This window comes from Odontesthes bonariensis, chromosome 15 (genome assembly GCF_027942865.1).
Source record: "Odontesthes bonariensis isolate fOdoBon6 chromosome 15, fOdoBon6.hap1, whole genome shotgun sequence".
NCBI classification, from domain to species: domain Eukaryota; kingdom Metazoa; phylum Chordata; class Actinopteri; order Atheriniformes; family Atherinopsidae; genus Odontesthes; species Odontesthes bonariensis.
This window is the reverse complement of record NC_134520.1, coordinates 7,794,217-7,822,075: the sequence shown is the minus strand read 5'-3', so window position 1 is coordinate 7,822,075 and position 27,859 is coordinate 7,794,217. Positions and strand designations below refer to the sequence as shown.

At 40.6% G+C, this 27,859-nt stretch overlaps 1 protein-coding gene across 3 annotated transcripts; it reads left to right on the top strand.

Moving 5' to 3' along the window:
- The first annotated feature begins 992 nt into the window (after window positions 1-992).
- On the top strand, window positions 993-26,283 carry btbd8 (BTB domain containing 8). 3 transcript variants are annotated; one of them, XM_075484913.1, is made up of 19 exons: window positions 993-1,046; window positions 1,932-2,050; window positions 4,104-4,283; window positions 5,930-6,048; window positions 6,301-6,418; window positions 6,841-6,930; window positions 7,624-7,704; window positions 7,791-7,887; window positions 8,390-8,481; window positions 10,116-10,218; window positions 12,853-13,035; window positions 13,155-13,319; window positions 17,321-17,450; window positions 18,287-18,348; window positions 19,047-19,578; window positions 20,209-20,296; window positions 21,034-21,155; window positions 21,246-23,162; window positions 25,345-26,283. In XM_075484913.1, exons 2-19 carry the CDS (start codon window positions 1,947-1,949, stop codon window positions 25,842-25,844), a joined length of 4,683 nt encoding a protein of 1,560 aa, XP_075341028.1. In that variant the 5' UTR covers window positions 993-1,046; window positions 1,932-1,946; the 3' UTR covers window positions 25,845-26,283. The 3 variants fall into 3 exon arrangements, with proteins under 3 accessions (XP_075341028.1, XP_075341029.1, XP_075341027.1); XM_075484914.1 differs by having other exon boundaries at window positions 1,015-1,292; window positions 8,393-8,481; XM_075484912.1 differs by having other exon boundaries at window positions 1,015-1,292.
- Window positions 26,284-27,859: the final 1,576 nt, after the last annotated feature.

Here is a 27,859-nt window from a genome sequence, read left to right as displayed (position 1 = left end):
GTTAAATATAGCACAGAGCAGAATGACACAGCATTTAGCTTGCATCTTCTCTGCGAGACAAATGTTTGGATATTTTTATAGTTGGATATTTATAACTTCACCAGGTGATTCTGTGTTAGGTAAGAATGCTTGTGTGGGGTCACACTTAAAGGTCTTTTTAGTTCTAGTTTCACACCAGAAAAACGCTCAGGGGATTTCCAATCATGTGCAAAGCACTTTGCCTCAAATTCGACTAATTGAAATCCTTGATCCTTAAACTAATCCCGTCATAGAATACATGTTCTTTATAAAAAGGCTTTTAATTAGAATCCCTGAATTATGAATTCGATATTAACAAACCCATTTGTTTCAGTTTAACACTATTAATATTATTGTCAGAAAGTTGTGCTCTTTTTGCAATCGGTTGTTAATCATGTTTCAGGCTGTTAAGCTGAATTACAGTTTTACAATTATATTCACGCTGACATCATAGGGTAGCAGCAAAAATATAGGATGAGAAAATGACGTCATTGCAACACGGACGCCTTCATGGAGTCAGAAAATCTAAGTGTTAAATTATCCAGGGACATAAATGACCCCAAGAGGGGGTATATATTTTCCAGGTCTTTATATTTTTTATTTTTAAACAATGAAATAAACACTAATATTAGCTTATTTTACTATCTACATGCAATCACCCCCCCAAAAAAAAGTTAAAGTAGAACAGTGATGTCCAAAGTCAGATGAAATGGATCTCTTCAAAAGATTGTTAAGTTCTGCACAAGCCTACTAATGATCCATTTCATCTGATCAGGTGTGTTGAAGCAAGGAAACATCTAAAACCTGCAGGACAGCGGCCCTCGAGGACCGGATGTGGACGTATTTGATATAGAATTTCGAGGCCAGTCGCAGTATTTCAACGCATCACACGATACTCTCCGTTCCTAATTTATTATTGCGCATGTGCGACATCCTCGCGGCTTTGGCAACTCCCCTATCCTTCGTTAGTTGGCAAACCGTGTCCTGTGGGTGGTGAACAGCGTGCAGCGGTGATGTCAACAACATCGGTCAGTGGGTCAGCACAGCAGCCACATAATGTGTATACTCTATCTTCATACGTGCTCACACATTCACGGCAGCAGTGAATGTTTGCTGATCCATTTTTCTTCACGAGGCATTTGGAGTTTAAGAATATAACGAACAGTTAACGGCTCATTTTTTGCTAGCACTAGCATGCTAGCTTTGAGAAAAAGATGGGAATCATAGATATTTTACTTCAAAGGGAGAAATAGCAGATACATGTAGCGGCCCAGGTATGTTTCGGGACTCAATGGGTTTGGTTTTGGTTAGGGTTGCATGGATATTTATAAAACTTTTGTTCAGATAAGCGAGATATTCTTTGTGATGCTAATATGGGTGTTATCTCCTCTTTGCCAGTGGAAACAGTTTTTTTTTTAATGACTGAAGTTATAATTGTCATTGTAATTGTTGAAATAACGTAATTTCTTGGCCTCGGGTAACATACATTTGAGTGGTTCTCACGGTCACCTCTTTTATTTTCATTAATATTGCTCTAATTTGAAAAACAGCACCTGTCCTTGCGACGGCACCTAAACGCAATTACCATAGTAATTGTAACATGGTTTTGCTATTTTAACAAGCATAACCAAACGTGTCAAGTCAGAAAAGCTCAGTGAAGTATACATATGTAAAAAAAAAAAAAAGTTAAGCACGGACTCCATGTTTCACGGTATCGTGTATGTGCACATAATATAACAATATCCAGTTGTAAAACATTTGCATTAGTTTCAGTTTGTGTGCTTTAATCATTCTTTACAGATCAGGCTTCCATTAAATTTCATTTAGCATGTCAGTGGTTCCTGTCTTGTCCTCTTTAGCTAGAAGTACTTTATGAGTTCATGAATTCACAATCCCAGATGTCTCCTCCTTAGAGAATATAATAAACCATGATCACCACTGAGGCTGCAAGAGAGTTCCAGGCCAAAGAGCGCAAGTACAAAGAGCAGCTGAAGAGATGCTTATCATCAGCTCTGTCTGCAGACCTGCAAAGGTAAGACATGTGATGCAATCCTCTGGCCCACAGAGGCATGGGGTAAGGGCTGACCTTTGATAAACATCAATAGAAATGACGCACATCCTAAAGAATGCAATGCAAAGGAGTCAAAAGAAAAAGCTCTTTGTGATTTGGTTCAGTTGATTTTTTTTTTTTTTTTTCATTTTCATTACCTCCTCTTTTAAAAGCCCTTGAGGAGACTGCTGTGAACCAGCTGCTCATAATGAACTGAGCGTAGTGCAGTCGAGACAAATGCTTTTAGATAGGAGGCATAAACACAAAACTTTTCTGTATACGTTTTTTTTTTTTTATATAGGGTTTTTCTTTATTCAGATCTGTAGGTCACACGGAAGAAGATTTAAATCTAGTGAGACAAGAAACGCATTTGGAGTAGGCCTATATGCTCATTGACAACAATGCCTTCTTTTTGCAACAGGAGGGGATCCACCTTGTGGTGGAATGATGCATTGCACGTTCACGTTTGCTTTACCTTTCTATCTGAAGGCTACATCTATCTTTTTTCTTTTTTTTTTTTTTTTTACAGTCTATGGTTTTTCATGGTGGTTGAAGTAGATAAATAGCCGAGCCCCACCACTGTATGCAAGACAGATGTGTCAGAATGAGCTTGATGTCAGTGAGAGGTTTCTAATTGGGTTATTTTTGGGTTCCATGGATAACAAACAAGATTGACAAGACACCATAAAAATTTCTATATTTAAATCGTATAGCCGATTTAAAAAAAAAAAAAAAAAAAAAAAAAAAAAATATATATATATATATATATATATATATATATATATATATATATATATATATATATATATATATATATATATATATACCGGTGTGTGTATATATATTCATTTAAAAAAAGTGACTTTAGATATGGGGGAGCCAAAATATAATTCTGTATTGTTACTACACTCAGAGGAGGTAACAGGAGAATAGGTAGTCATGGGTAGTTTGCTTCCTCTTCGGGTGGAGATTTTGGTGCTCTTCTCTTCTGTTATTGCAGCCTGTAATTGATCTATATAAGCTACAACTATTGGAATTATTGATCTTCTGGAAAACATATAGCTGCATAATTGCATCCTGCAATTGGTCCTGCACCTCCACCATGGGATATAATTAAATGCGTAGGAATTCTAAGATCATGGAAGTATGACAAGTCAAACACGTTGATGTAAAAAAGTTAGAGGTGGAGGTAAGGTGCTATTCAACCACCGCAGCAGACGTGGGAAAAACGTGATGCCGTTAAAACTGCAACATACACAGCTACAATGTGTCTGTCCTTTTATTCCAGCTTTTCATATGAAAATAAATTAAAGGGTTATGCGAAATAAGTGCAGTTATCAGAGTTAACTGGGATAATGGGACTGTGTAATGATTGTTCATTGTTTACTTTGTAACAATAACACAGGTTTTGTAACAAAGCCGTCATTGAGAAAGTTAACAAGACATTTCTGAAAGTGGAAAAAGCTGTTAAACTTGAGGCAGTTTTTCTTTTTTTTGTTTAATAAAAAACCCCAAAAACTTTTTAAAAGCTCCTAATTAACCCTTGTTACCATAAAACTTATTAACAATAAACCAAAGCAGAATGCTGCCGTATTTCAATATTAAATGTGGAAACATTATTTTTAATGACTGGAAGCTTGCAGGTTTCAAGCATACATGGAGTTTACCAGTTCAGGGATGTGAATCTTCTTGTTAAACGAGTGGTTCAGTTTGAACACTTCTCATGTGGTTGAAGAAAGAATGCGAAGCCAGCATTTGAACTCTTAAAGCACTGACTGTTTTCTGGGTCATCCAGATCAGTCATCGAGGCGGGAACTGAACTGCCTGTGGCCTCGCATTAGATTTCTGAAGTAGACAAACAGGCTCTTAGATTAATCTTTGAAGCTCTGAACTTTCTTTATTGTTGCCTTTGAAACGTATATTTAACATGAAAGAAAATTGGAGCTTGCCTTCAGCTTTAGTTTATTTTGCATTGTGTTTTTTTAAGTTTGAAGGAACCTCTCCTGAGAAATTGCTGCTCACTGTATCTGTCCAGGTTGCTAGAGGAGGAACTGGAGGCAGATGTTTCACTGTATGCAGGTTCTGGTTCAGTCCGAGCGCACAGAGCCGTGCTGTTGGCCAGAGCTCCTCATATCCTACAGGGACAGATGCGCAAAGATCCCATCATCGTCCATCTGCCTGGCTACGAGCTCCCTGCACTGAATGATTTCCTTTGGTAGGCACTGGGGTCTGTTCCATTTGCGAATTTAGACCAGCTCCATTTGCTCCCACAGAAGATAGTTTTCACAGGTTACCTGAAAAAGTGGTGTGGCGGTTAGCGCTGTCACCTCACAGCAAGAGGGTTCCTGGTTCATATCATGGCTGAGGCGTGTGGAGTTTGCTGTTCTTAACGTGTATGCATGGGTTCTCTCCGGGTATTCTGGCGCCTTCCCGCCGCCCAAAAACATTCATGTAAGGTTAATTGGTGACTCTAAATTGGCCCTCGGAGTGAGTGTGGATGGTTGTTTGTCTCGTTTGTCTCTGTGTGGCCCTGTGATGGAGTGGCGACCTGTCCAGGGTGTACCCTGCCTCACGTCCAATGACAGCTGGGATAGGTTCCAGCCCCACCCCCCCACCACACAATCCTGAATTGGACTAAACGGGCATAGATGTTTGGATGGATGAAGCCTCAACTGCTGCTTTAGATGGCATACACCAATGCTAACCTTTATCTGTTAAGGCCTGTTTATGGTCGGAAACCAGGTCGCCCCCCCCCCCCCCCCCCCCCGCCCCCCTGCAGACGCTCTGGTGCACCTCCCCAAGATTGTAACTGACCGCAGACAGTGCCACAGATATCGTCGCAGGGAGGAGAGAAAGGAGGCCTCTGATTGGTCAACCCTACATCCGCTCTACACTATGCGTATTTCCGGTTTGCTAACCGGCTAATGGTGACGCTAACCGTGCTTACCGTGATGATTCTTTCGCCTCTCTGCCAGCTCCAGTAGTAGCAATATTTCTTCTATTTCTAGATCGATCAGCTGCATCTCAATCAAAGTGCGCATTCGTCCAGTCGCTTGTTGAATGACCTCCGTAACCGGAAGAGAAACACGCCACCCACCACACCCACAATCCTAGCTTGTTCGTGATTGTCCCTCTTGCGTTGTGGTGTGGAATTAACATAGCACAGACCGCGCTTCAAAATTGGGCATAAATAAAAAATAACTGCGTCATACCTGCGACAAGCTCACTGCGACACACTGCTGCGAGAGTATACACGGCCCTTTAGCATTACAGTTTCAGTGTCTCCCTGCCAGAGGGCACCAAGCACTCTTTATTGTTTGCCTTGTTTGTAGGTTTCAAGGAGCACTGCAGCTGTAAAATAATTGCACTTCTCATTGCATTTTAATGTTAGTGTTGGAACACACAGTTTCCAAACTGTGTTTATAATCTCAATGCTGTGTGGTTCTAGTGTTGCAGTTGCATAGTTTTCAGTAAGGCATTACCGTGTAGTCTTCAATCTAATGATTGTGTCTCATTAGTAACAAAGAAATTAGAACTGAAATAACAACATTTAGTTCTATAGGACATAATCTATTCAAGATACAGACCTGATTTTATAAACGCAGTCCTCTTTCTATTTGGGCCGCTCTGCTCACTCTTTTGCTACTTTAACAGCAGTCATCGTAAGGCCCAAAAAAGTGAAGAGTATTCTGGGATGAAGGGGATGTTTTTCAGGTGTAATAAGGTCATATGTTTATGTTTGAGGCAGAAAATCCTGCACAGTTCAGGCTTATGGATGCAGTAACAGTGCTTGAGATGATTCCATTTAAATATGTCTGAAAAGCTTTATTTTAATTAACTTTTAAAATCTAACCCGTGCAGGCAAGTGTACACAGCAGACCAAAGCACGCGAAAGGCAGAAAGAATCTCAGATTCGGAGGGCTCCTTGCCAGAGAGCTGCGCTCCACACCCAACAGATCTTCACAGTTCCACTGACTCAGGTGAACAGATCAACACGTTATGTTATGTGACCATTCAGCTGCCCTCCTCCATCCACTTTCCTCACATCGTTTTATCTGAGTCATAATCCACTTAGAAACTAATCGCATTCAAATCCCTGTTGTTGTTACTGCTAATTACAGCATGTCTGTGCTGTGGATAATACATGATTTAGCACTTATTATATTAAAGTAGCCCCAAAGCCTTTCTCTCCCTCCTGTCCTTTCTCATTATTTATTTTAACTTCCTTGCAGGCGCTGCTGTTCTTGAGCCAGCCTCTGGCCTCGGTGCCGACTTGCTGCATCTTTACCATAGAGGAGTGCAGTGTGACATCACCATTCAAGTGGCAGGGCAGGTCTTCTCCTGCCACAGGTAGAGCTATTTATGGTGGCATTACAGCCTCTGTATCACCAAATCTAGTATGTATTGAGTATGTATTCTCAATTGTATTTTCTGTAAGGTCCATCTGGTTATAAATGATAGTGATGTATCTGTGATGTTGGAGGTAAGATAAAGATAAATAGTAGAACACCGGAAGGATGCATATGAATGCTGATAAACCAAAGCAGATAGCAGTGTGGACTGAAGGGAAAAGTAAAGTATTATAAAACTTTTGTTGGTGTACTGTTTATTTATGTATCTGTGAAGGTGCAATCAGGCAAGTCTCCAGAGATGAATAAACGCACAGCACTTTTCAAAGCCACTTCAGCACACACAATCCAAGCATACAACGTGTGAAATATTAGAATATGGGCGGATCAGACACCCATCTGCCTGGTTTATTGGGTTTCTAGGGCAATCCTGTGTGCGCGGTCTCAGTATTTCCGAGCAATGCTCAGTGGAAGTTGGATGGAGAGCTCCAGACAGTGCATCACTCTCCACGGGTAAGAGTAATACACCAGCATCATCTAACAACAGGACACAGAGATCAGTGATACAGCTCCTTTCTAGGTCTAACAATTCCTCACATCCGTTTTGAATTACTGCATATAGTGCATTAATAATTGATGCCTCACCACAGGCCTGACGCTGTACTGTATGGGTTCTCACTCACAGTAGACACACACATAGACACAGCCATCCACTGCTGGTGGAATCTTAAATATTTTGTTCAGATTTCTACCAAGCAAAATTGCAATGCTTGTTGGACAAATAAATGTATTTCATTCACTGCTTGCTGATGAGCCCCCATAACCGCCCTCCTCCACTGCAGCCCGTAGTTTCCTTTCAGAGCAGCAAAGGCAATTTTTTCCTCCGGGGAGAGAAGTGTCACTTGTCTCAGCATTACTGATCTGAGGGTAACGGGGGAAGACACGGCTGTCATAATGGAGAGTGGCTGTGTTGACACGCAGGGGAAACCTTTGAGGTGGTCCTCAGGCTGCAGTCACACAAATGGAGTGGTATATGATATATGGATTTAGTTTAAAGGACTCTGTTTGTAAGTACCCCTAAGGAAAATACACGATACCCAATGTGTGCTTGAACTGTTGTGGATTTGGAGAGTTTTTTTTATTTAATTTTTTTATGTCGGCCTGTGATGCCCCAATGAAATGATTTCTTTTGTTACCCTTTTTAAGCTTAGGGCCTGATGAGATGGAAATTTTGCTCCAATTCATGTATGGAGCCATTTTGGATTTGCCCAACGGAGCCAGTGCCAGGTATTGTACATAAACAACAAGTTTAAAATCAGAACACATGACTAGATAGCAAGCTGATCTGTCTATCATGATGTCCTGTCCCGCAGTCAAGTGGTGCTGGCTGCTGATATGTTGGGTTTGGAGGGGCTGAAAGATGTCGTTGAGATGGTTCTCACCCGAGACTACTGCCGCTTCTTCCCTAAGGTTAGCTGTACCAGAGTAGAGAGTACCTGAAAGGATGTGTCATGCATAAAGTTGATATAAGATTCAGATTTATTCTCGTCTTTAGAAAGCAACATTAAAATGTATATATTTTTTTTTAGCTTTGAGCACATTGTCGCCACGTTATTTGTAAAATGATGCTCGAAATTCATCCGTTTGATGAAATGTCCAACATCTGTGTGGGGCAGAATTAGTCAGATGTGTGCCTGAAAACCTTTGCCTTTATTTCTCTCCCTTTCAGTCTGGTGGGTGTTTTTTTTTTCTTAAACTTGAAAAAACAAAAGACGTGTGTGTATTTGTTTTTAATCCAACCAAAACCAAATTTGGTTGTTATTTTTGCCTCTTTTTTTGTTTTACACTTGATGACTTTGCCTGCCTGTTTAGTGTAAATTATAATTCTTGTATTTTAACTCCTTCTCTTACCATCTTACAGTATTTTGTGCTGATATGCTACTGTTTTGTTTGTCCCTTCCCCTCATGTTAGCAGCCAGTTGATGGGGTTCAGAGAACAGTTCTTGAGTGTCTATCTCTCACGCATGTCTTAGGCCTCCAAAACCTGCACATACTGTGTAAGAGGTAAGTATCTGCACACAGTACCAGTTTCTACTAGACTGTACAGTAATGTTTACAGCTTAGTATAAGATATTATACATAAACATTGGGAAAAGTGACATTATTTTAATTAACAGCCTTAAAGTTGGAGATCTTGTCAGCCTTAAAAATTCCCAATCCCTTGCCGTGTCATATTAATTGATTTGTTTTGCGCTTTATATCACTATCTGGTTGCTAGGTAACCAGCTTTGAGTTGATGCTTTAAGAAGCCAAGGGCAAGGGTCCTCACGCAAACTGTTGAACAAGAAACTCTTCTGCACTTGAATTGAAATGTTATGTTCTGTGATTTTTGTGTTAAAAGTTCGATTTATAAGAAATGTCCTTGGAATATCATCTTTGTATTACTGTCCCAACCTTGCACTTGAATGAGAGCAGTGTTGCAGTTGCATGGACTCCACTAACCTGTGCAAACCTAATAACACATTTTAACATGGTGCGATCTGAGAGCTTTACAAATTTCTCAGACTTGAAATAAATAAATGTTCCGTGGGGTTGAGGTCAGGTGATGGTGGGCAAAGATTCATAAGGGTCAGACTATTTGGGCCTCAAGTAGTTCTTGCAAAAATGTTCAGATCTTTTTAGGCTCGTTATACTGTAGTGTGAAACCTGTCCATACAGATGCACCAGCGGGTGTATTTCTTGAATAAGTAAGTGCCTCCTTTCTTTGCTCGGGGTGGAGTCAGTTCTGTGCAGTTTGTTACAATTCAAATGTGAATATTTCGTCTCCTGGGTGACAGCCTTTTGTTACTGCTCCAAATCTCTGAATTGGTTTTATGCAAAATACCTTTTGTTGTGACATCCAGGGAAGTTTTGGGCAGCCCCCTTATTCATGACAAAACACAACATTTAGGGCACAGACCTAAAATACTGTAGTATCTTAAATACTTCTTCTTTGCTTTTGAATATTTGTAAATCCTCAAACATGATTATATCCTGGTTCAAAAGAAATTTAGATGTGATCTTAGATTTTTGGACCCTGCAGCTTATGCTGAGCTTCCATTTTTACATTTTGTATAAGCTGCAATGCTTTCCTCACTTTCCTTCTATTAATTTATGTGAAACCAAATCTGATTTCTTCACATTGGCTTCTCCTTTAGCTGACACCACTGCAAACTATAGTGCAAACTGCAGGGAGAAGGCAAATGTGTGAATCTAGGTCAGGATGATAGGATTTGTTTATTCAAAAAAGAAGGTGGTTCTGAGGTTCTCATGCGATGTGGTGGATGTGCGTGTACATGCGAAGGGGAGGATGCTGTTGCCATGTTGTCTCTGTGGAGTCTGATAAGTCACGCCACTATGATTGTGAACCAGATAGCACATCTCTGTGCAGCAGTGCATTATTGAGCTCCTTGTCCTTACTCATTACGTTGTAGTCTTAGAAGTCCTTTTCACTCAGAGAGCGATTCACATCTCTGCAAGGAAAATGCTCTCATTGGCATTTGCTTGCTCATACTGACCAATGTAAGCACTGTGTTCACGTGCAAATGAACTGCATTAAGCATAGTCTATGCAGTGTTTTTCTCTATCGTGTACACACTCACACTGTTTTTCATTCTTTGCTTGGGGAAGCAGCTGATGTCTACAATGTGTGTTTTCAGGTGGGTTGCTGAACATTACGTTAAAGCCTGGTGTGAGAGAAACTTCTCCCTCTTGTCCCCCGAGCTCCACAGAGCCTGTTTAACTGCTGTAACTGAAACAATGGTGAGTTCAACCCTCCCACTGCCATTGGCTTTGCTGTATTCATGTAGAAGCAACAGATATCACCAACCAGTACGCCAGTGTATTTCCACAGGAAGGAAGTTTGAACACGATCTAATCAAAGATGAGCTTTATTGAATTCTCTGTAATTAAAGACTGAGTAATTTAGGAATAGGATGCAGTGGTAGACAGATGGGGAGTGATCCAGGCTGGTAATTGATTTGAGTCTTGAATAGAGCATGTGAACGGAGCTGAGCGGTAAGAATTTCTGCTCCCCGCTCAGTCGCACCAAAACACTCCGCTCAGTTCCGCTCTCCGCTCACCAAAAAAAAATGTATTCCGCTTCGGTGAAATTGCTCCACGCTCAAATTTTAAAGAAGGAGCAATTCATCCAGGGACATACTGCGTGGCGTACGTGTAGCGGGTTTGTTGCGTGACACAACAAATTATTTTTGAAGTGTAAGCTAGGGATGTCACGATACCAGACATTTAGTAGTCGATACCAATACCAGTGAAATTCCATGATTCTCGATACTCAATTCGATACCACGGTAAAAAAACAATAACATGTAACATACACAACAATAATAGTTTTTAATAAATGAGTATATTAACAATAACATACTCATTTATTTAAAACATTTGAACATTACAAAAAACAACAGTGGCACTGGCATGTAGCCTTCAAGTAATGAATAAAAAAGAATACACTATTAACATTACAAAAAAAGAACAGTGGCATGTAGTGTTCAAGTAATAAATAAAAATACACCACAATAAACATTTGATCCATTTGAATTGGGATTAGGCAATATCAGAACCATGATAATGGGATATTCTATGACTTAGTCATTTGAAAAAATATCTGCTTAGTGCCTATTGCGCATTCGCACTGTAGCTTTAGCTTACCGTGCACAAAACAGTGCAAAATTAAAATAAAATATATGAAACTGTGCACAAATAGAACATTTAAATAACCTAAACAATCGTCCAAAAATAATAATATTCTATCATTCAACAGTGCATCATTAGAATAAAATAATTATGGACAAAATTAATGAACTCCCGCTTCCTTCAAAATGAGGCCGGGAGGGAGACAGAGCGAGTGAGCTGTGATCCGCGAGTCGGGTATGAATCATGAGTCCTGAATCGTGCGGAGCAGAGAGTTGGTGAGTTTCTCGGGTAAGGGAGGGGCTCTACGAGATGGGAGCTGGAGCAGAGCCGTTGCTTCAGCCACGGAGCTAATTCAGTAATTAGCTTTGTACATTTACGCAATTGCAGTTAGAAAGAGTTGTGTGGCATGTCTCCTCTTTGCAGTTAGCTGGCAGTAGCAGCGGTGAGTCAGTGAACAAGTTAAAGAGTCAGTAAAAAGAATCTCGAGTTTTGAACGATTGACTCATGAATCACACATCCCTATCTGCGCCCGTCTTTTGAACACAACTTTAGTCTTTGCAATGTAAGCATATACATTATTTGATCTATTTCCAAACCGGATAACTCGCGTTTTCGCAGAGAAACAAGGAATACTTTCAGAAAGGGTACATTCTGCTGTTTATGTTTGATACAAGGTGCATTGTGTCGTGACGGGGGCAATTTATTCAGCCGTACTTTGCAAAGACATAACTTTGTTCTGTTTGTTTGTTGTCTTCATAACGTGATTATTTCGGTATGTACAGATACTCTTTGCAAAGCTCTGTTTCCGCTGTTTCTTGTGATATGCGTTTCATATCTATGCGATGGAGAGTTCGTTCAACGGAGAACAATGGGTGTGAATTTGCCCACAAAGTGAATGTTAACATGACTTGAAACTCACCCTGAATTCTGTGAATAAATCTGGATCTTTGTCTTTGAGGTGCTTCGCTAAATTAAAAGTGTTTCCTCCTTTTGTCTGAAAAGCTCTTTGGCACCGTTTACATAAAGGTTTTTTGCGAATCTATTATTAATCCCTGATCATCCGCCTCAAATGCAAAGCACTTCCAGACACGACTCTTACTATTTTTCTTTTCGACAAGTCGAGGCAGAGCTGTCGCTGCAGTTGCCATCTTCCGTGTTCCTTTGGTATTTAACGGCACATTAGAGCACTTGTAGGTATAAGGTATAATTTTCTCCCCGGTACCAACGGTTTTACTGTAGAAAAACCATCCCGTTTTTAGAATTGTGGCATTGACTTGGCACCGAAGTATCGGTTCTCGTGACATCCCTAGTGTAGGCTAACAGTTTTGTTAATTGTTGAAGGCACAGGTGAATTCTGGGTGGATTTGTGCATGCCCTAGACTCGTGGTGTGAGCAGAACTGGAACAGCATGGAGCAATCGCTCCGGCAATTTGATAAAAACTTGCTCCACACTCCGACTATATTTTGCACGCTCCACTCCGTTCACATGCTCTGGTCTTGAACCTGTCTTTCATCTCTGCAAAGGTGGCTGTACTCTCTGAATAAAGCAGGACAAGCCAACTGTTCAGTCTTGACAATCAGAGCTGGCAAAGAGCGGTTACACATTCTAGGGAATCCCCCACTGATCAGTAGGTGTTGGGAAGGAATGAAAGAGTGTTTTTTATATTGCGTGCTGCTTATTTGACCCTCTTTTGTGTTCTGATGTAGAGCATACGTCTTTAACTGACAGATATTTTTATTCAGAATGTGCAGAACTCGGTGACCGTGCTCTGTGGCACTGAGCAGCTGATTGGCAGTCTCCCTGAAGTGAAGTGGGCCCAGCAGGTGAAGAGCTTGGCCACAGAGCTGCAGGAGGAGAGCCTGCGTGTCGTTGTCCAGAACCTCCCCAGAGTCATCCACACTCAGGCCTTCCAGGACCTTTGCAGGGTAAGGAGGTGATGTAGCCACGCTCTGCTCTGATTGACCGTGACGGCCATCGCAAATGTTCAACATACAGTAGGTACTTCTGATCTTTTATTTTCTTGGTGTTTGCCATTAACTTACAGAGAGAAGAGTTTACCAGAGAGCCGACATTGTTGAAGAAGTTGTGTTTGGCCATCAAGGAAGATGTAACTGTAGATAACTGTTGTGATCTTTTCACCGCTGTGCACCGTCTGTGTGGAGATGACATTGTGGAGGATTTTCATCTGGAGCAACCAAAACAAGAGGAGGTAAACTGAAACCGATTCTTGTTTATATCATCTATTCGTATCAATGTAAATGTTATTTCAGTTCAGACCTCTTTTATGTTGTGTGGTTAAAATGAAAAAGCTAGCTGCTGCTAGTCATGGGATTGGGAGTATAGCAAATTCATATCACCTTAAATTAAGTTTATCGTGAGGGAGATCTTTGTTACCTACTGAAGAATTTCAGGTTTCAGTATATATTTATGTACCTCATTTCTATGCTGGGGAAATTCATGAAGCAAAGTCTGAAAGCAAATAAATGTCTGGATGCCTGGTCTTGCCTCAAAGCAAGATTTGTTTGCAAATCACAGTGATGAAAACTCCAATCAACATTCTAGTTGTATACAGACAACTTTTGTAAATAAAACTGTATTTATTCATTTATTTTTTAAAAATTATCGTAAAGACTCCACTGTGCAGCTCACGTTACACTATTCTGGGATATTTGAAAGTGTTTTTAGGGCACACTTTTTGCCTCTTCATCATCGTATCTAAGAAGCCTTTTCCCATTTATCACCTCAATATATAACATTAGGAATCTATTTGACCCGTGAACCTTGAAATCAGGATTACAAGGGCAAGTTAGGAGTGCAATTTTTCCAAAATTGAACATATTTGAAGCAAAGATTACACATTTTTTCATCAGAAACATTGTAAATGCTACTTAGCCCATGTTTCTAAGCCTGGATTCCAGTTGTCTCTATGAATTGCAACAATCCATTTGGCTCTCTTTCTGAATGTGTTGGTACATGACCGATTTACCCATTTTAAGATGTGTTTTCAGTGATTTCCATGCAGTAAAAGCAGTCCACCATCATTGGGTCAGCTGTCTTTTTACCATTTAATGGTCACGTCTGATGTCACGGCCATTCACTCTCGATTTATTGTAATTTTATAGTTGGAAGTGGATTTTGCAAGCTGGTATTCAAAATTTCTCACCACGAGGGGCCAGTTTTACCAGATACGGTGAATGTTTCCATTTTCATTTAAGAATAATTTGTGCCAATCAGTCATGTTTTTTCCAGCCTACCAGGTGGCATCAGGAGGGAAACAAAAACACTTTTACATCGATTGTCTTCTCATTTCAACTGACTCGTTTCAATTTTTATCATACCTTAAAAATCAGCAAGAAAAGCTGCCATATAGCAGCTGACCATAGGATGCGCATATGCTAATCTTTATCCCACAGGTAATAGTGAGCAGACTTGGCACAATAGCACAGCTGTATTTACAGATGACATACACTTTTAAAGAATCCATCCTCGTTATCTCGCTGCTGTTTACACATACCAGAGGCGTCTCAGCACCGCATTAATACATACAAATGAGACCAATGAATGCCAACATCGTGGAATCAGCTGAACAAAGTTTCTAGTTACAACAGAAGCTGCATCCACAATGCTAACAAAACAAGATTTTACTTACCAGCCCAGAAGAAGGCTTGCATGTTCTGCATCGGATTTCAGTTCTTCACTGCTCACAAACTGTCTCCAGTGAAGAAAAACACCAATATTTACTCTTGTTTTGGCATTTGATCATTTCCCGTCTTTGCTGCTGCTGTATTTTTTTTGGGTGGAGGTGGTATCCAGGTAATGTTCGCTTGCCAGGGACATTTACTATTGTTGTAATTTCTTTGTTTACTGTTGCTTCTGCCAGTGCTTCCTCTTCTTCTGTTTCACAGTTGTATATCTCAGCCGTATAGCACATAGGTGGTTTTTTTTATATGTCCTAATACATTCATTGCTTTTTCCAATTCTCTTGACAGCTATAGGTGAATTCTTTATGTTTTAAACATTTCTTCCTACAAAGAGCACCTGCAGTCCAAAACATATAAATATTAAAAAGCTTCTTTTTTTTTCCAATTGATCCAAACTAAAGATATTGATTTATTTTTCCAAAGAGATTTTTATTTTAGTTCCTTTCCTTCTACTGAACTTTAACTAAAAATCTTATAACCAGCAACAGCCTTTGTGTTCTTTCCTGCCCTGTGGATGCAGCATATCCTACATGTTTGGAAGAGCTACCTTCCCAATTAATTGGCCGGTAAGACCAAAGCAAGCCCCTAAGGGTGGTTATGTGTTTGGGTTAGTCTGAATTTATATGAGCACAGGTAAGCGAGACGTTTATATTAAAATGTGCAAATCTGGAAAGTATGATCTTAATTCTTCCTGCATTTGCAGTTGTCTTTATAGAAAGATTTGTTTAAAGTATAATCAAATGTAAAAGTTTGCGATACGAGTGTTGGCTTGAAAATTATAATTATTCATACAAATGAATGTCTACTTCAGATATCAGTTTCAAAAATAAGTCTGGTGGAATTCTGCATTTTTCTTGAGTCTTAATCCTGTGAAACCATTTTCCTTCTTGCTTTCTGTAGACCTTTAGTGTACTTTATCAGTAAACCAGTCCCTTGCACAGGGTGCCATTAGGACCAGCTATGTCTAATATTCAGTTGTGTGCCACCAAACAATCTTAGTGTTCCAGCACATTCATCGACACCCTGTAACTGAATGTTCGTAGATTGTGTCTCTTTGCGTCACTGTCAGTAAGGCGTCTTCACTACTGACCAGGAGCATATAAATTATATACATTATAATTTGGCCATTTTCAAGTCACATTTTTACATCTGTCTGTTTTCCCCACATCCCAAAAAGCTATCAACGCATATCAAGTGGTCACTCAGTGTTTAATGTATCCTAGAATTTCACACGCTCCACTTCCACTAGCAGATCAGGGGCTGTACTATAAAAACAACCTAAATCACAGTTCCTGTCTTAACTGTTTGGTAACCATGGTAATTAAGGTTAGGACCTGATTTTTTTTTTGGGGGGGGGGGAGGATTTCAGATGAATAATCTTATCACAAAAATATGGGAAAACTGGTGATTTATCTCTTTTTAAATATAAATGGCATGACATTTGATTGTTTGTTTTTAAGTATTTCCTAACCTGAGATCAAATGTGGTGTCTGCGCATAACCTCACCTGCATGCACATGTGTGTGCCTACAGTTCAGTTCATACAACTGCTGTATGACTTTTTGATTTCTTTGAAAGAGCCATTATCTCAAATCCATGTTTAGAATGATGCTTTTATAAATACACACCAAATACCTCTAAATATGTGTTAATCTGCACCAGACAACGGACAGAAAAATAAGAATCCTCTCCTTGAAAAGAAATGTCTCCATCTACAACCCCTGGCAAAAATGATGGAATCGGCACACTTGGAGGATGTTCATACAACTTTTTTTTATTTAGTTGAATAAATCAACAAAGCATACATAAAAAAAAAACAATACATTTTTAAATGAACAGGATACTAAAAAACTACAACGATCATTACAACCGCAGTGCACAGCTGTGTAAGGAAGTTGTTTTACCCTTTTTTTTCAAATGGAAGGTAAAAACTATAAGAGATCACTATGATCAGCATTGGGGAAACAGAACCCATTTAACTAGTTAATATTCTGTGAAACAGAATATTATTACAGATTAAATAACTGTCTTAGCAGTCACGTTGAGCTTGTGAGACGACTTCAGGAGAAAGTGACCTGGCTGCACAAGTTAAAGCACATAACCCCTGTAAGTACTGTACAGTATGGTGGAATGGATTAGGTCGAGGGAGACTGTGACGTATGCCAGAAACCTTCACTAATCTGGCAGTCTATCTGCGGTTGAAGGGTGTGTGTTGTTTGGAAGACGGAAGCAGTAGAGAACAGTGGTGGCTCCTCCCTGTCCTAAGTCCTATTTTTTTATTGTCAGATGTGGAAACGTGATGGGCAACTGTTAGTGACATCACAGATTTTGCATAAGTGAATTCTGCAACAGAGGCAGGGGTAGGGAGGGAAGGAGGGTCAGAGAAGGGGAGACAGGGGAGGAGGAAGGGTATTTGTTGCCATGGTGAAAGGTTCTCGGAGCAGCTGCTGATTCGCTTGTGCTTTAGCGCACCCCTTCCATTCTTCTCCTTTCCTCTGTATTACTGCCAGCCGTTCAGGCAAGAGATTTGTACGCTACGCGGGCGGCTCTGGACCTTCCTGCTTCAGACCTTTTATGCAGTTCGCCACACGCAGGGATGGGAGACACTGTCATCCAAACACAAAGACAGGATACTTGCAGGTAAAGACTGATATTCTATCTTAAGGCATTCTTTCCCCTTCCACACAATAATCATACTGCAGTATATGTCGATGTCTGTCTTTTTTTTTTTTTTTTTTTTCTCCCTTGCTAACCCAGCCTATTATAGAAGCAGCAGAAGTCTATCATTAGCTGACTTAACTCATCTCGGCTTCCTATATTACAACAACCTGGTCACAACTAACCCATTTACAGTCTGGCCAGAGCTTTAATATGTGATATTGTGTCAGAAGCCGTTTGGCTAATGAGTGCACACCAACATGGAAAATGCACCAGATGCGCCATGCTTGTTTTCAATGGGCTAAAGCTTGGACTGCTACTGATGTGGATTGGATATATTAAAAAGCCCCCCTTAAATCCAAATAGTACGCTACTTCCTTACTGTGGATAAAGTAATCTTTTGAAATATACTGCATGATGAATTCATTTGGCATCCTGTAACTGCCTGCTGCTGTTACATTTCTTGCCTCTGTATTCAGATTAAAAGACTTGCATGCAAACATAAAATAGAGTATTTATTTTCTTTATTTAAGAGATGGAACGGTTATATAAATCTGTTATTCATATATGAATAATGCTTTTCTTCCGAGAGTGCTTATCGGAAATGAATGACTGATCAGTCCATTGATTTATTGTTTGTTTTGTTGTATTCTGGGTGCAGAAATGGGAATTTGTGAATGAAAACATTGGCTGTTTTATCTCATTATGATGGAGGATCCAGACATCTTTTTAAAAACTTTGTTATACTCAGATTTGAATAGTTTGTTTTGCAGCTTTATGGTTGAATTAATCTTGCCTTTGTTTTTGTATTTTGACAGATGCTATTGATAAAGGAGACAATCGAAGACTTGGTAAAAAGCCTGTATTCACGAGCTCACAGGTAACATTAAACAATTTCTTAATGTATCTGAATTAGTTTTGGACTAAAAAAATATAAATATTTGACATTTTATTTGTTAATAAGAACTCTGAATTCAACTGTGACTTTTGCTGATGATGTAAACTTGTAAAAGCGAGGCAGTTTTAGCTCAGACAAATTCATAATTTAATCCCTTTCCATCAGTACAATCTGTGGTCATCAGATAATATGTCATGAATGCCCCACCCTCACAGCAAATACTTTCAATATAAATAAACAGCAGGCTCTCTCTGAACACATGTATAGCTAAGAAGTCATCCAGATTTGTAAAATGTCAGGCAGGAGTATCGAAGGGCAGTGCATCTCCTACAGATCTCTCAGGCAGAGCTTTCATGCTGTCAGAAGTTGAATTAGGCCTTACTGTTTCGTTTTGATTGTTTAAAAATCCATCCAAAAGAAGAAATACATCCTGATCAAGTATCGGTTTCAGTTTCTTTGTCTGTTACCCTGCATAATGTTGAATGTGAAAGAAGCACACAACAGGATGTGCTCAGGAGCGTTCACCTAAAATTTCCCAGAATAGAACGGATTACAGCATAATATCTGGTGGTTTGTCTGGAAAAGTGCTCTAATATTACTCAGTCTGGTTATGCATTTTTTGCTGATTATCAGTGTCGTAATACGGTTATGTGACTGCTGTGCTTATTTTCATCTCGCAGCCAAAGGCTGTAAAATGCCCCACATCCCTGCCTGAGAGTCCTCATGTGCACAGGATCCAGAGGGTGTCTCAAAACAGAAATTCTTCCTCTTGTAGTGCTACATCAGCCATGAAATCTGATGGACTTGGTACAGCTAACAAACCCGGAGATGGTCACCCCTCCAAAGTAAAGAATGTGAAGAAACCAGGAGACAGGGGTGTGGGAACAAAAACAAAGGCGGCATCAGCTGGCACACCAGTTGTTAATGGCACAGGAGCTTCAGGGGCCAAATGGGATATAGCTAGTGCAAATGAGTTCAGAAGCTCTCATGGGGCTAGAGAGCAAGAAAAGAAGCCAAACCCAGGTGCAAGACCTAAAACTTCTCCCCCAAGCTGCACATCCACAAGCCAGGCAACGGTAACAAAGGCTCAGAAAAGCTCAGCAAAGGCTGACAACTCTGCTGGCATCACCCAAGCCAACCCCAGCTCTTCGTCTGCGTCTGGCAGTGCTTCACCAGAGAACGGCATCAGCAATGACACCCAGTCCATTTCAGGTTTACTCTCTTTTAATGACTTCTTTACATTTCATCAGTGTGACTGACAACTCTTACTATGTGGTGCAACACTGCAGCCAAGCTGAAGTGTCAGTAAGTCAGCCCCAGGGACCAGCAGTCTAATTAGTATGATCAATGCTGTGCTGTGGCCAAGAGGGATGTTTGGAAGACGAGGGTTGTGTCATGTATGAATGTTGATTTGTCAGGAAACAAAGCACATTCAACTGTCCTTGGCAGCCTGCTCTTATCAGTCTAACAGCAAATCAGCAGAGGTCAACGCATTTTACAGCTGTCATACAGGGTGGTGTGTCTGATCACTTTGAGCTTTTCAAGAGATGTTGAAATCCCAACTGATTTTAATGTTCAAGGCTCAAATTGACCTCAGCTGTTTGTCCTCTCCAGTCCTGTTAGTATAAACACAGCACGTGTGCCTGTGCACACTTACAGAGCACATTACAGGGCATTATCTTATATGTGACGCTGCTATTCTGGAACTTGTTTTAGTCTTATATGAGGAAAGATAGATGGATGTATGGAAAATATTACAGTCAGCAGTGTTCTCAAAACGGTGTGCCCTGATAGACTTGTGCTTACAGCAGCCGTGCATGTAATTCATGTTCTATGTTTTAGGTGCAAAACCCAAACACCAGACCAAGGCAGTGAATAAATCCCCTCTGACCAAACCTCCTCAGAGATCAGAGACAACAAAGACCAGCAGGTGAGATTTGTTCCTATTATCACAGTATTTTATCAGTTAAGGTTTTATTCAGATGCCAAATGTGAGACAATATCCCCTCAGATGTTCTTTTTGCGGGAGTTTTGGGAGAAGCAAGTCAACAATCCAGCGAGCCTTTTGGTTAAAAATAATTTCCACTGCATTGTACAATTTACCACTCAAACTATGCCTGCTATTTCTTTGGTATCCATTTGTTTGATATTTGTCCTGATACATTACCCTGAAGTACCAAAGTATCACTTAAAAATTACTTTTGTTCTTTGTTTTCTTTTTTTGTATTTTTTTTTTCAAGGTCTCACGTGGTTGTCAGGAGGATCAAAGCAGCTGTGTAGTGTGTTTTAACAAACCTCTTATCTGCCCTTCAAATATATTAAAAATATCCTGGGAAAACATTCCTCTTTAATAGTCTTCCCACAAAACAAGCATATTATCTTTGCCAGTAAATAGATGAGTTTGTTAAAAGCAGAGGAAGCGAGGGAGAACATCTTTTAAGTTTAAGCAACAGCTTGAAATGGATAATCAATTCCTGTCTCAGACGCTTGCCCTTAATATTAAGGAATAAAAAAATTTATATTGTTGCCAACCAGTCATGATTTACTTTCCCTCCTGCTCTTCTCATTGATATTTTTGTATTGATGTGAGCCAAAGGTATTTGACTAATAGGGATCTTTTTGTAAAATAATTTGTTGCTTTATGGTTTTGCCTGTCTTTTTCACCAGTCCGACCAATAAGTCAAGTGTGAGAGATGCTGGTAAAGCCAAGACTGGTGCAGCAGAGAAGCCTGCCGGAGTGACCACAGCAAGAGCCGACACCAAAGGAAGAAGCACACCGGACCACCATGGTGAGATGTTCAAAGTCTTCATAAATCAGTCGTCTTTCAATAAATTGTCCCAAAGAATTCATGTTTAGTTCTATTTTAACTTTGGTTTAGTTTCCAAACATGGAGCCTCAATGAAAAAAACAGCTTCTCCCAGAAAAGACGACAGCAAGGATGGGCTAAAATCCTCGGGAGCTGACAAAGCCATCAGTGACGCTTCTAAAAAGAAGATCGCAAAACCTGCATTAACTACTGGAGTCTCAGCTAAATCCAATGCTAAACCAGCAAAGGTCTCCTCGGCCCCAATTAAGCAATCTTCAGTAGTAGCTGCCAAGTCTGGACCAAAGACGAAAAGTGCTACAGAATCATCTACTGAGAAAGCATCACCAAAAGCCTCCAAAACCTCTGCTGCATCCAAAAAATCAGGAACTAAAGGAAGAGAGGCAGTGAATATTAAAAAAATAGACTGTAAAATTGAGCTTTATCCAGCTGAAAACTCTGCTAATGCTGTGGAGCAAAAAGATAGTGCAGAGCTGGTCCCCCCTGAGCAAGCTGCATCAAACAGTTCACAACAAACAAATCAGAGCAGAGGAGACTTGCTTCATTCAGAACCAAGCCCTCAACAGACTCTCTGGAACCCTGAAACACAAGCTGCAAGTACAGCAGATGAGATGAGTGTTACACCAACTGCTAACAACATCCCCCATGTCAGATTCGCTGAAGCAGACACTTGCAAACAGACAGATGGGAGTAAAGGGAAGCAGAATGAATGTGGTGTAATCCAGGCTCACATAAGTGGAGGACAAGCTCATGATGTTGGTTCGCCAAATTCCCCAAGAGACACCCCTTACAGCATGGGCAGCACTGACACTCCATTAGAAGACTCCTGGAGTGCAACCCACTATCAAGTCAGCCCAGAATCCGAAACTGGCAGCACACACACCACTTCCTCCGACGACATCAAGCCTCGCTCAGAGGACTACGACGCAGGAGGCTCACAAGATGACGACTGCTCTAACGATAGAGGTGTGTCCAAGTGCAGCACCATGCGCTGTCACGACTTCCTGGGACGCAGCAGCAGTGACACCAGCACCCCAGAAGAACTGAAGACGTATGAAGGCGGAGCCGGGTTGAGAGTGGAGGTTCGGTTGCGCGGCAAAGAGGCGGAGACCACCAGTGAAGAGGAAGGAGTGAGACAACGTCCTCGGTCCTGGTTGCAAAGAGATGAGGTTGCAGTAGAGGAGGAGCTCACAGAGGCTGAAGCCACTGTGACTGTAAAAAACGTCCCTGACCACCAGCTCTTCTCCTCTGAGGAAGAAGAGGACGATGATGATGAAGAGGAGACTGAAGATGAGAGGTCAGAAGTTGAAGTGATTCTGGGTCAGGCTCCACTGCCGCCAACAGAACCCTCCCAGAACTTTCAGGGAATTGTCAACCTTGCTTTTGATGACGACTGTGTGGACGTGGAGAACGAGCAGCCCGACTACCAGTCCACTTCTAACTTCCGTCGGTCAGTGTTACTCTCTGTGGACGAGTGTGAGGAGCTGGGCTCAGAAGAAGGTGGTGTCCAGACTCCACCTCAGCTGCCAGATAAAGCTTTGACTCCTTGTGATGTTTTCGAGTCTGACTCGACAGCGTCTGAGTTCAGTCATGCCCCCTCTGGTGACCAACAGAACCACCTACAGCACAATCTCGAAAATACAACTATGAAGCACAAAAAACATGAAGAGGAGAAACGGGAAGAAAAATCTGTATTCCTTACAGAGGTCCAGGACCCCGTGCAGGAGAGCAATCATGTCCAAGTGGAGGAGGTGGAGTCCAGCTGTCCTGTCCTGCACTCTGACACCAGAGACCTGCCTCCCCAGGAGCGCCCATGCCACCTGGATCTGCGGCACACTGAACAGTACAATGGTGGGATGAGCAAAAATCTCACCAATCCCACAGAGAGCAAGAAAGCTGATTTACATCTTGACTTAAATGAGCTTCAGCTGACAGGGGGCTCTCCTGTACATGCTGCACAATCTCCAGCAGGTAATGTATAATCTATGGCCCCTTCTTAGACCCCAAATCCAAACCCATCTTACCTCCCTAAACTCCATCAATGAGGGTGAAGTTTATCCCTGCAATATTCCTTCTCCTTTGCTCTGATTCCTAGACTTCACCTACTTCCAACATATACCTTATCCCACATTCCGAAAAATATTTGTGTTTGTACTAGCTTAGTCACTAGTTACCGATATAAGCTTAAATTCCAAAATAATACATGGTCGTAATTTGATAGCTAAGATCTTGCTTCCATCTCAACCCAATGGTTGTGGAGCGTTTTTAGATTTCAACTTGCCACATCAACATCATTTTAAAGACAGAAGTTGGTGTCATCAAAACAATCACTCTAATCTGTACATTTTAAACAACTCAACTACCTTTGGTCAGAGGCATCTAGACTGTGGTAACTCAATATTTGCTCATTAAAAAAAAGGAAGACAAAAGCAGTGTAAAGACTGATAATATAATGCATTTATTAAAAGAAAATAAAAAATGCTGCCTATGGCTTAGTTATACCGATGCACTTTTATGTACATAAAAAGAAAAATAATTATTTTTTTCATTTCTTTTACGCAGTAAAGGAATATTTGGCCTTTTAAAGCCATAGATCATTCATCATAGTTTAAGGTGCTCTGTACAGCATTTTGACATCAATATATCATCGCTAGATTAATTTAGATTTGTTTGTGTAACTACCTGTAAAATTACAGATTTTCTTCATGCCACTGAATCCTCGTGAACACTGCATCCCGTGTCTTTCTGATGCCGCACATGTGGCTTCTTTGTTTGAGTAACTGTAAAGGCAAAATGTGTTTTCCTTGCAATTCACTGCAGTGTTGCCGCTTGGAGAAAAACTGAAACTTCTAGCTACAAAAAGTCTTCTTTATTTGTGCCGTTAAGCACAAACAGCTCAGGATCCTACAGCTCAGTACACCGGTCACCGCTTGGTTTCTCGTCGGTGGTGTTCTTTTATTATATTTAAGTATTGATCTTTATCAGATTTCTTGTAACTATCTGACCCGTAGGTCCAGATATACAGAGTATTTGTACAAAACAGAAGACACCAAACTGTTTCGGCTTCTCAGAAAAGAACAAAGTTATTTTGGGAAACTTCTTTTGCACCTCCTTGCTGTTTCTTTTTATTTGCATCAAAGAATGTACCTTTTCCTCAGTTTAGTTGTTTTTGGTTTGTTTTTGCACTGTACACATGCATGCCACAGTTAATTTGTCATTCACATATGCCATCCTTCAAGTATTATGTTTTGGTTTATTTTTGCATTACCTCCTGTCCTACTGAGTAGACTTAGTCTAGATAGGTGTCCATCTTTTTTTTAAAAAAAAAAGTGTTTTGTCGTCTGTAAGCCTTTGTTCTATAACTTCTGTGTAGTATCAGTGACCTCTGTAAAGTATGTGATGTGTCTAGAGCAGCTGTCATGGTTCTGCCATGTCTCTCTTTTTTTCACTATCATATTCACAAATGGAAACCCTGCTGCACCGTCACAAATGTTTTATCCAGATGCTAAAGTGAATTGTTTTGTTTTCAGCATCAGATAATAATTAGTTAACCTCATTTTTAATTTAGAAATCTTTAGAAGTAGAAAACATTAAGAATGTCAAAGGAAACATGGTGTAATGCCATCTTTTGTGCTACCGAGCACAGCACTGTTGCTTGCATTTGCGTTTTTGTGACAGTATTTAGGGCTGTTCTTTAGGTCTGCCTGTTCAGAGACCTGCATGTAAATCTCCAAACATATCAGTGTTACTCCCTGACAAATGCAAAGTTCACTGGTGCTGGCAATGCATGGCTTGCTTTGCTTAAACAGATGGATAAAGAGATGCATTCAGAAGAGTATTCCTTTGTACATTACCTTTAAAGCAATTGTCGACCCTTAAGCATATATTGGAAGTGATGGATACATTGTTATATTTGGTAAAGCTACTGCTATTTAACTGTCAATGATGTGATCATCGTATTGCTGCTTCACTGTGTTGTCTTCACCTGACACCACTATGGAATCATTTCGAAAGGGCACAGCTGCATTAAGGGTAAACTTTCTGTTATCTGTGTTTTTGTTTTAGTAGGCAGTGATTAATCTATTAAATGAGAGAAGAGCTTGTGGAGGAGTGATTCAGTTTGTCATTTTGCAGTATTGTCAATTGTTTTTAGGGGACAATGGTTGTGACAGATTGGATCAAACCTGCAAACATGACCGCCGACCATCCAAGGTCCTCTCTCCCATTTATGAGATGGATGTGGGAGAAGCGTTTGAGCACTGCTCAGATAAGAACAGGAATGTAGAACGACAGGTGGAGGAAGAAAAGGAAAGCAGGGACAGGGACAAAAGTAGTGAGTTTGCAGAGCGGGACTGGAGCCTGCTCAGGCAACTCCTCTCAGACCACGAATCAAATCTGGACATCATAAACCCTGTGCCCTCGGAGCTCAACCTGGCCCAGTACCTCATCAAGCAGACGCTGTCCCTGTCACGGGACTGCCTGGACTCGCAGGCCTTCCTGTCCCCAGAGAAAGAGACTTTTAAACGCTGGGCAGAGCTCATCTCACCTATAGAGGACTCCTCCACCAGCATCACTGTAACCAGCTTCTCCCCAGAAGACGCTGCATCTCCACAGGGGGAGTGGACCATCGTGGAACTGGAAACGCATCATTGACCACACAGAGAACCTGCCGGACAGTTTACGCCTTCTGTTTGAACTTAGAACGTTGTTATATTGACTGTGTCTTAATTTATTGTAATTTATTATCACCTCTGTTTCTCTCTTTATGATGCCGTCTCTCCTGGACTGTACAGAGCTCTGGACTTTGCAGCAGTTTATTGCATTCCATATTATGCCCTGAGTGAACTGTTTCTTGACACAAAATGGGCTGTTATGCATGCTGATATTTTTGTATGATTGACTGATCAGTTGGTGTTACTTTAGAGACTGCAGAAGAGATTAAGACTCAGAAAAAAAAAAGACATTTCTTTCTCAGAATTTTTCTTTATCTGTAGTCTTATATATGGTTTACCGAAGTTTCTTAAAGAAAAACAATAAGCCAGATGGCTTGCATTAAGTGTGAAATAAACATTTGTGGTTATGAAAAGATGAACACCGATTAAGTCACTGGTTTATTCCAAATTTACAGCACACACCACAAGTTTAACTTTGCAAATAAAAATGCTATTAGCAGGAGAAGCAATGGTGCAACTAATTTACACTGACTGGTTTAGCCCTCATTCATTTTATTACTTATACTTGTGCTTATCTGACTAAAACATAAGTTAAATGGCTCCAATGGCAAAGGTTTTATATGAATAGGTAAAGATATTTTAAACACCACCAGTTGCTGTCAGTATTACTTCGGGCACATCTGCATCCAAAAAAAATGGCTATTATTTAAAGGAGAACTGCGGTATTTTCAACATTAAGCCTCATTTATGAGTCGTCTGCAATGTTTTAGAACCCCCCTCACCGCTTTTTTGATGTTTACTGCTGTCTCCGGTATTTGCCTAATTTTGATTCTTCTCAACCTGCTTCTGTGGGACAGAAATGTCATGACATGGCCTAATTACATCGTGTGCTTTGTTGACTGGTTCATATGAATATTGTTGATAGTTAGAATGAGCTTGTTTATGATAATGGCAAAAGCTAGGCGCCTGAGGAAGATTGGGGCTTGGCCACGTATGCATTGTCTGATCCAGGAGCGGTATAAAGGGTTGTCACAAAATGAGGTCGCTGGAGATTTTCGGACATCCTGTATGCACATTTTCTGTGACGGCTTGTTCAAATAAACTTCCCCAATGAAAGGCTGACCGACGCAGATTTGACTCTTTTTCTCCACTACACTTCAGAATGGCAAGCATGGTGCATGTCCAAAAAGGTCCGTAAAAGCACCATAAACGTCCGTTTTCAAAATCATCAACTCACCGGAGTGGTTACTGGTGTGCACTGGTAATCCATATCAAATTTCGTTGCGAAAAGTTGCTTCTGTCGTGTTTTATTTGACATTTTGTACTGGATGTTTGTTGATATTACTCCGCCTCCGCGAAGAAAATAGTGCGAGCATGAACGAGCTGCCAAATAAGACACGACAGAAGCAACTTTTCGCAACGAAATTTGATATGGTCGAGGCGGATGGCCACCCTTCCTGAGTCTGGTTCTGCCAGAGGTTTCTTCCTGTTAAAAGGGAGTCGTTTCTCTCCACAGTCGCCTCAGGCACGCCGCTCAGGCCGGGAGATTGGACCGAAAAACAAAAAGTTTTCAGTGTAATCTGTTGGTTTTCTTAGCTAGGAAATTGTTTTTGAATTGGCTCTATATGAACGAATTGAATTATTTTATGAATTATGATTATTATTAATTAATTGAATTCCAATTGGCTTGAATTGGACTTACTATCTAAGTGCCTTGAGATGACATTTGTTGTATTTGGCGCTATATAAATAAAAATGAATTGAATTGAATTGATATGGATTACCAGTGCACACCAGTAACCACTCCGGTGAGTTGATGATTTTGAAAACGGACGTTTATGGTGCTTTTACGGACCTTTTTGGACATGCACCGTACTTGCCATTCTGAAGCAGGTTGAGAAGAATCAAAATTAGGCAAATACCGGAGACAGCAGTAAACATCAAAAAAGTGGTGAGGGGGGTTCTAAAACATTGCAGACGACTCATAAATGAGGC

Bases quoted from the DNA above. Each gene is read 5' to 3' on its own strand.
- btbd8 (XM_075484913.1), top strand. From the start codon at position 1,947: ATGATCACCACTGAGGCTGCAAGAGAGTTCCAGGCCAAAGAGCGCAAG. The intron at 2,051-4,103 runs GTAAGACATGTG...GTATCTGTCCAG, and splicing joins CTGTCTGCAGACCTGCAAAG to GTTGCTAGAGGAGGAACTGG. The intron at 23,163-25,344 runs GTAATGTATAAT...AATTGTTTTTAG, and splicing joins TGCTGCACAATCTCCAGCAG to GGGACAATGGTTGTGACAGA.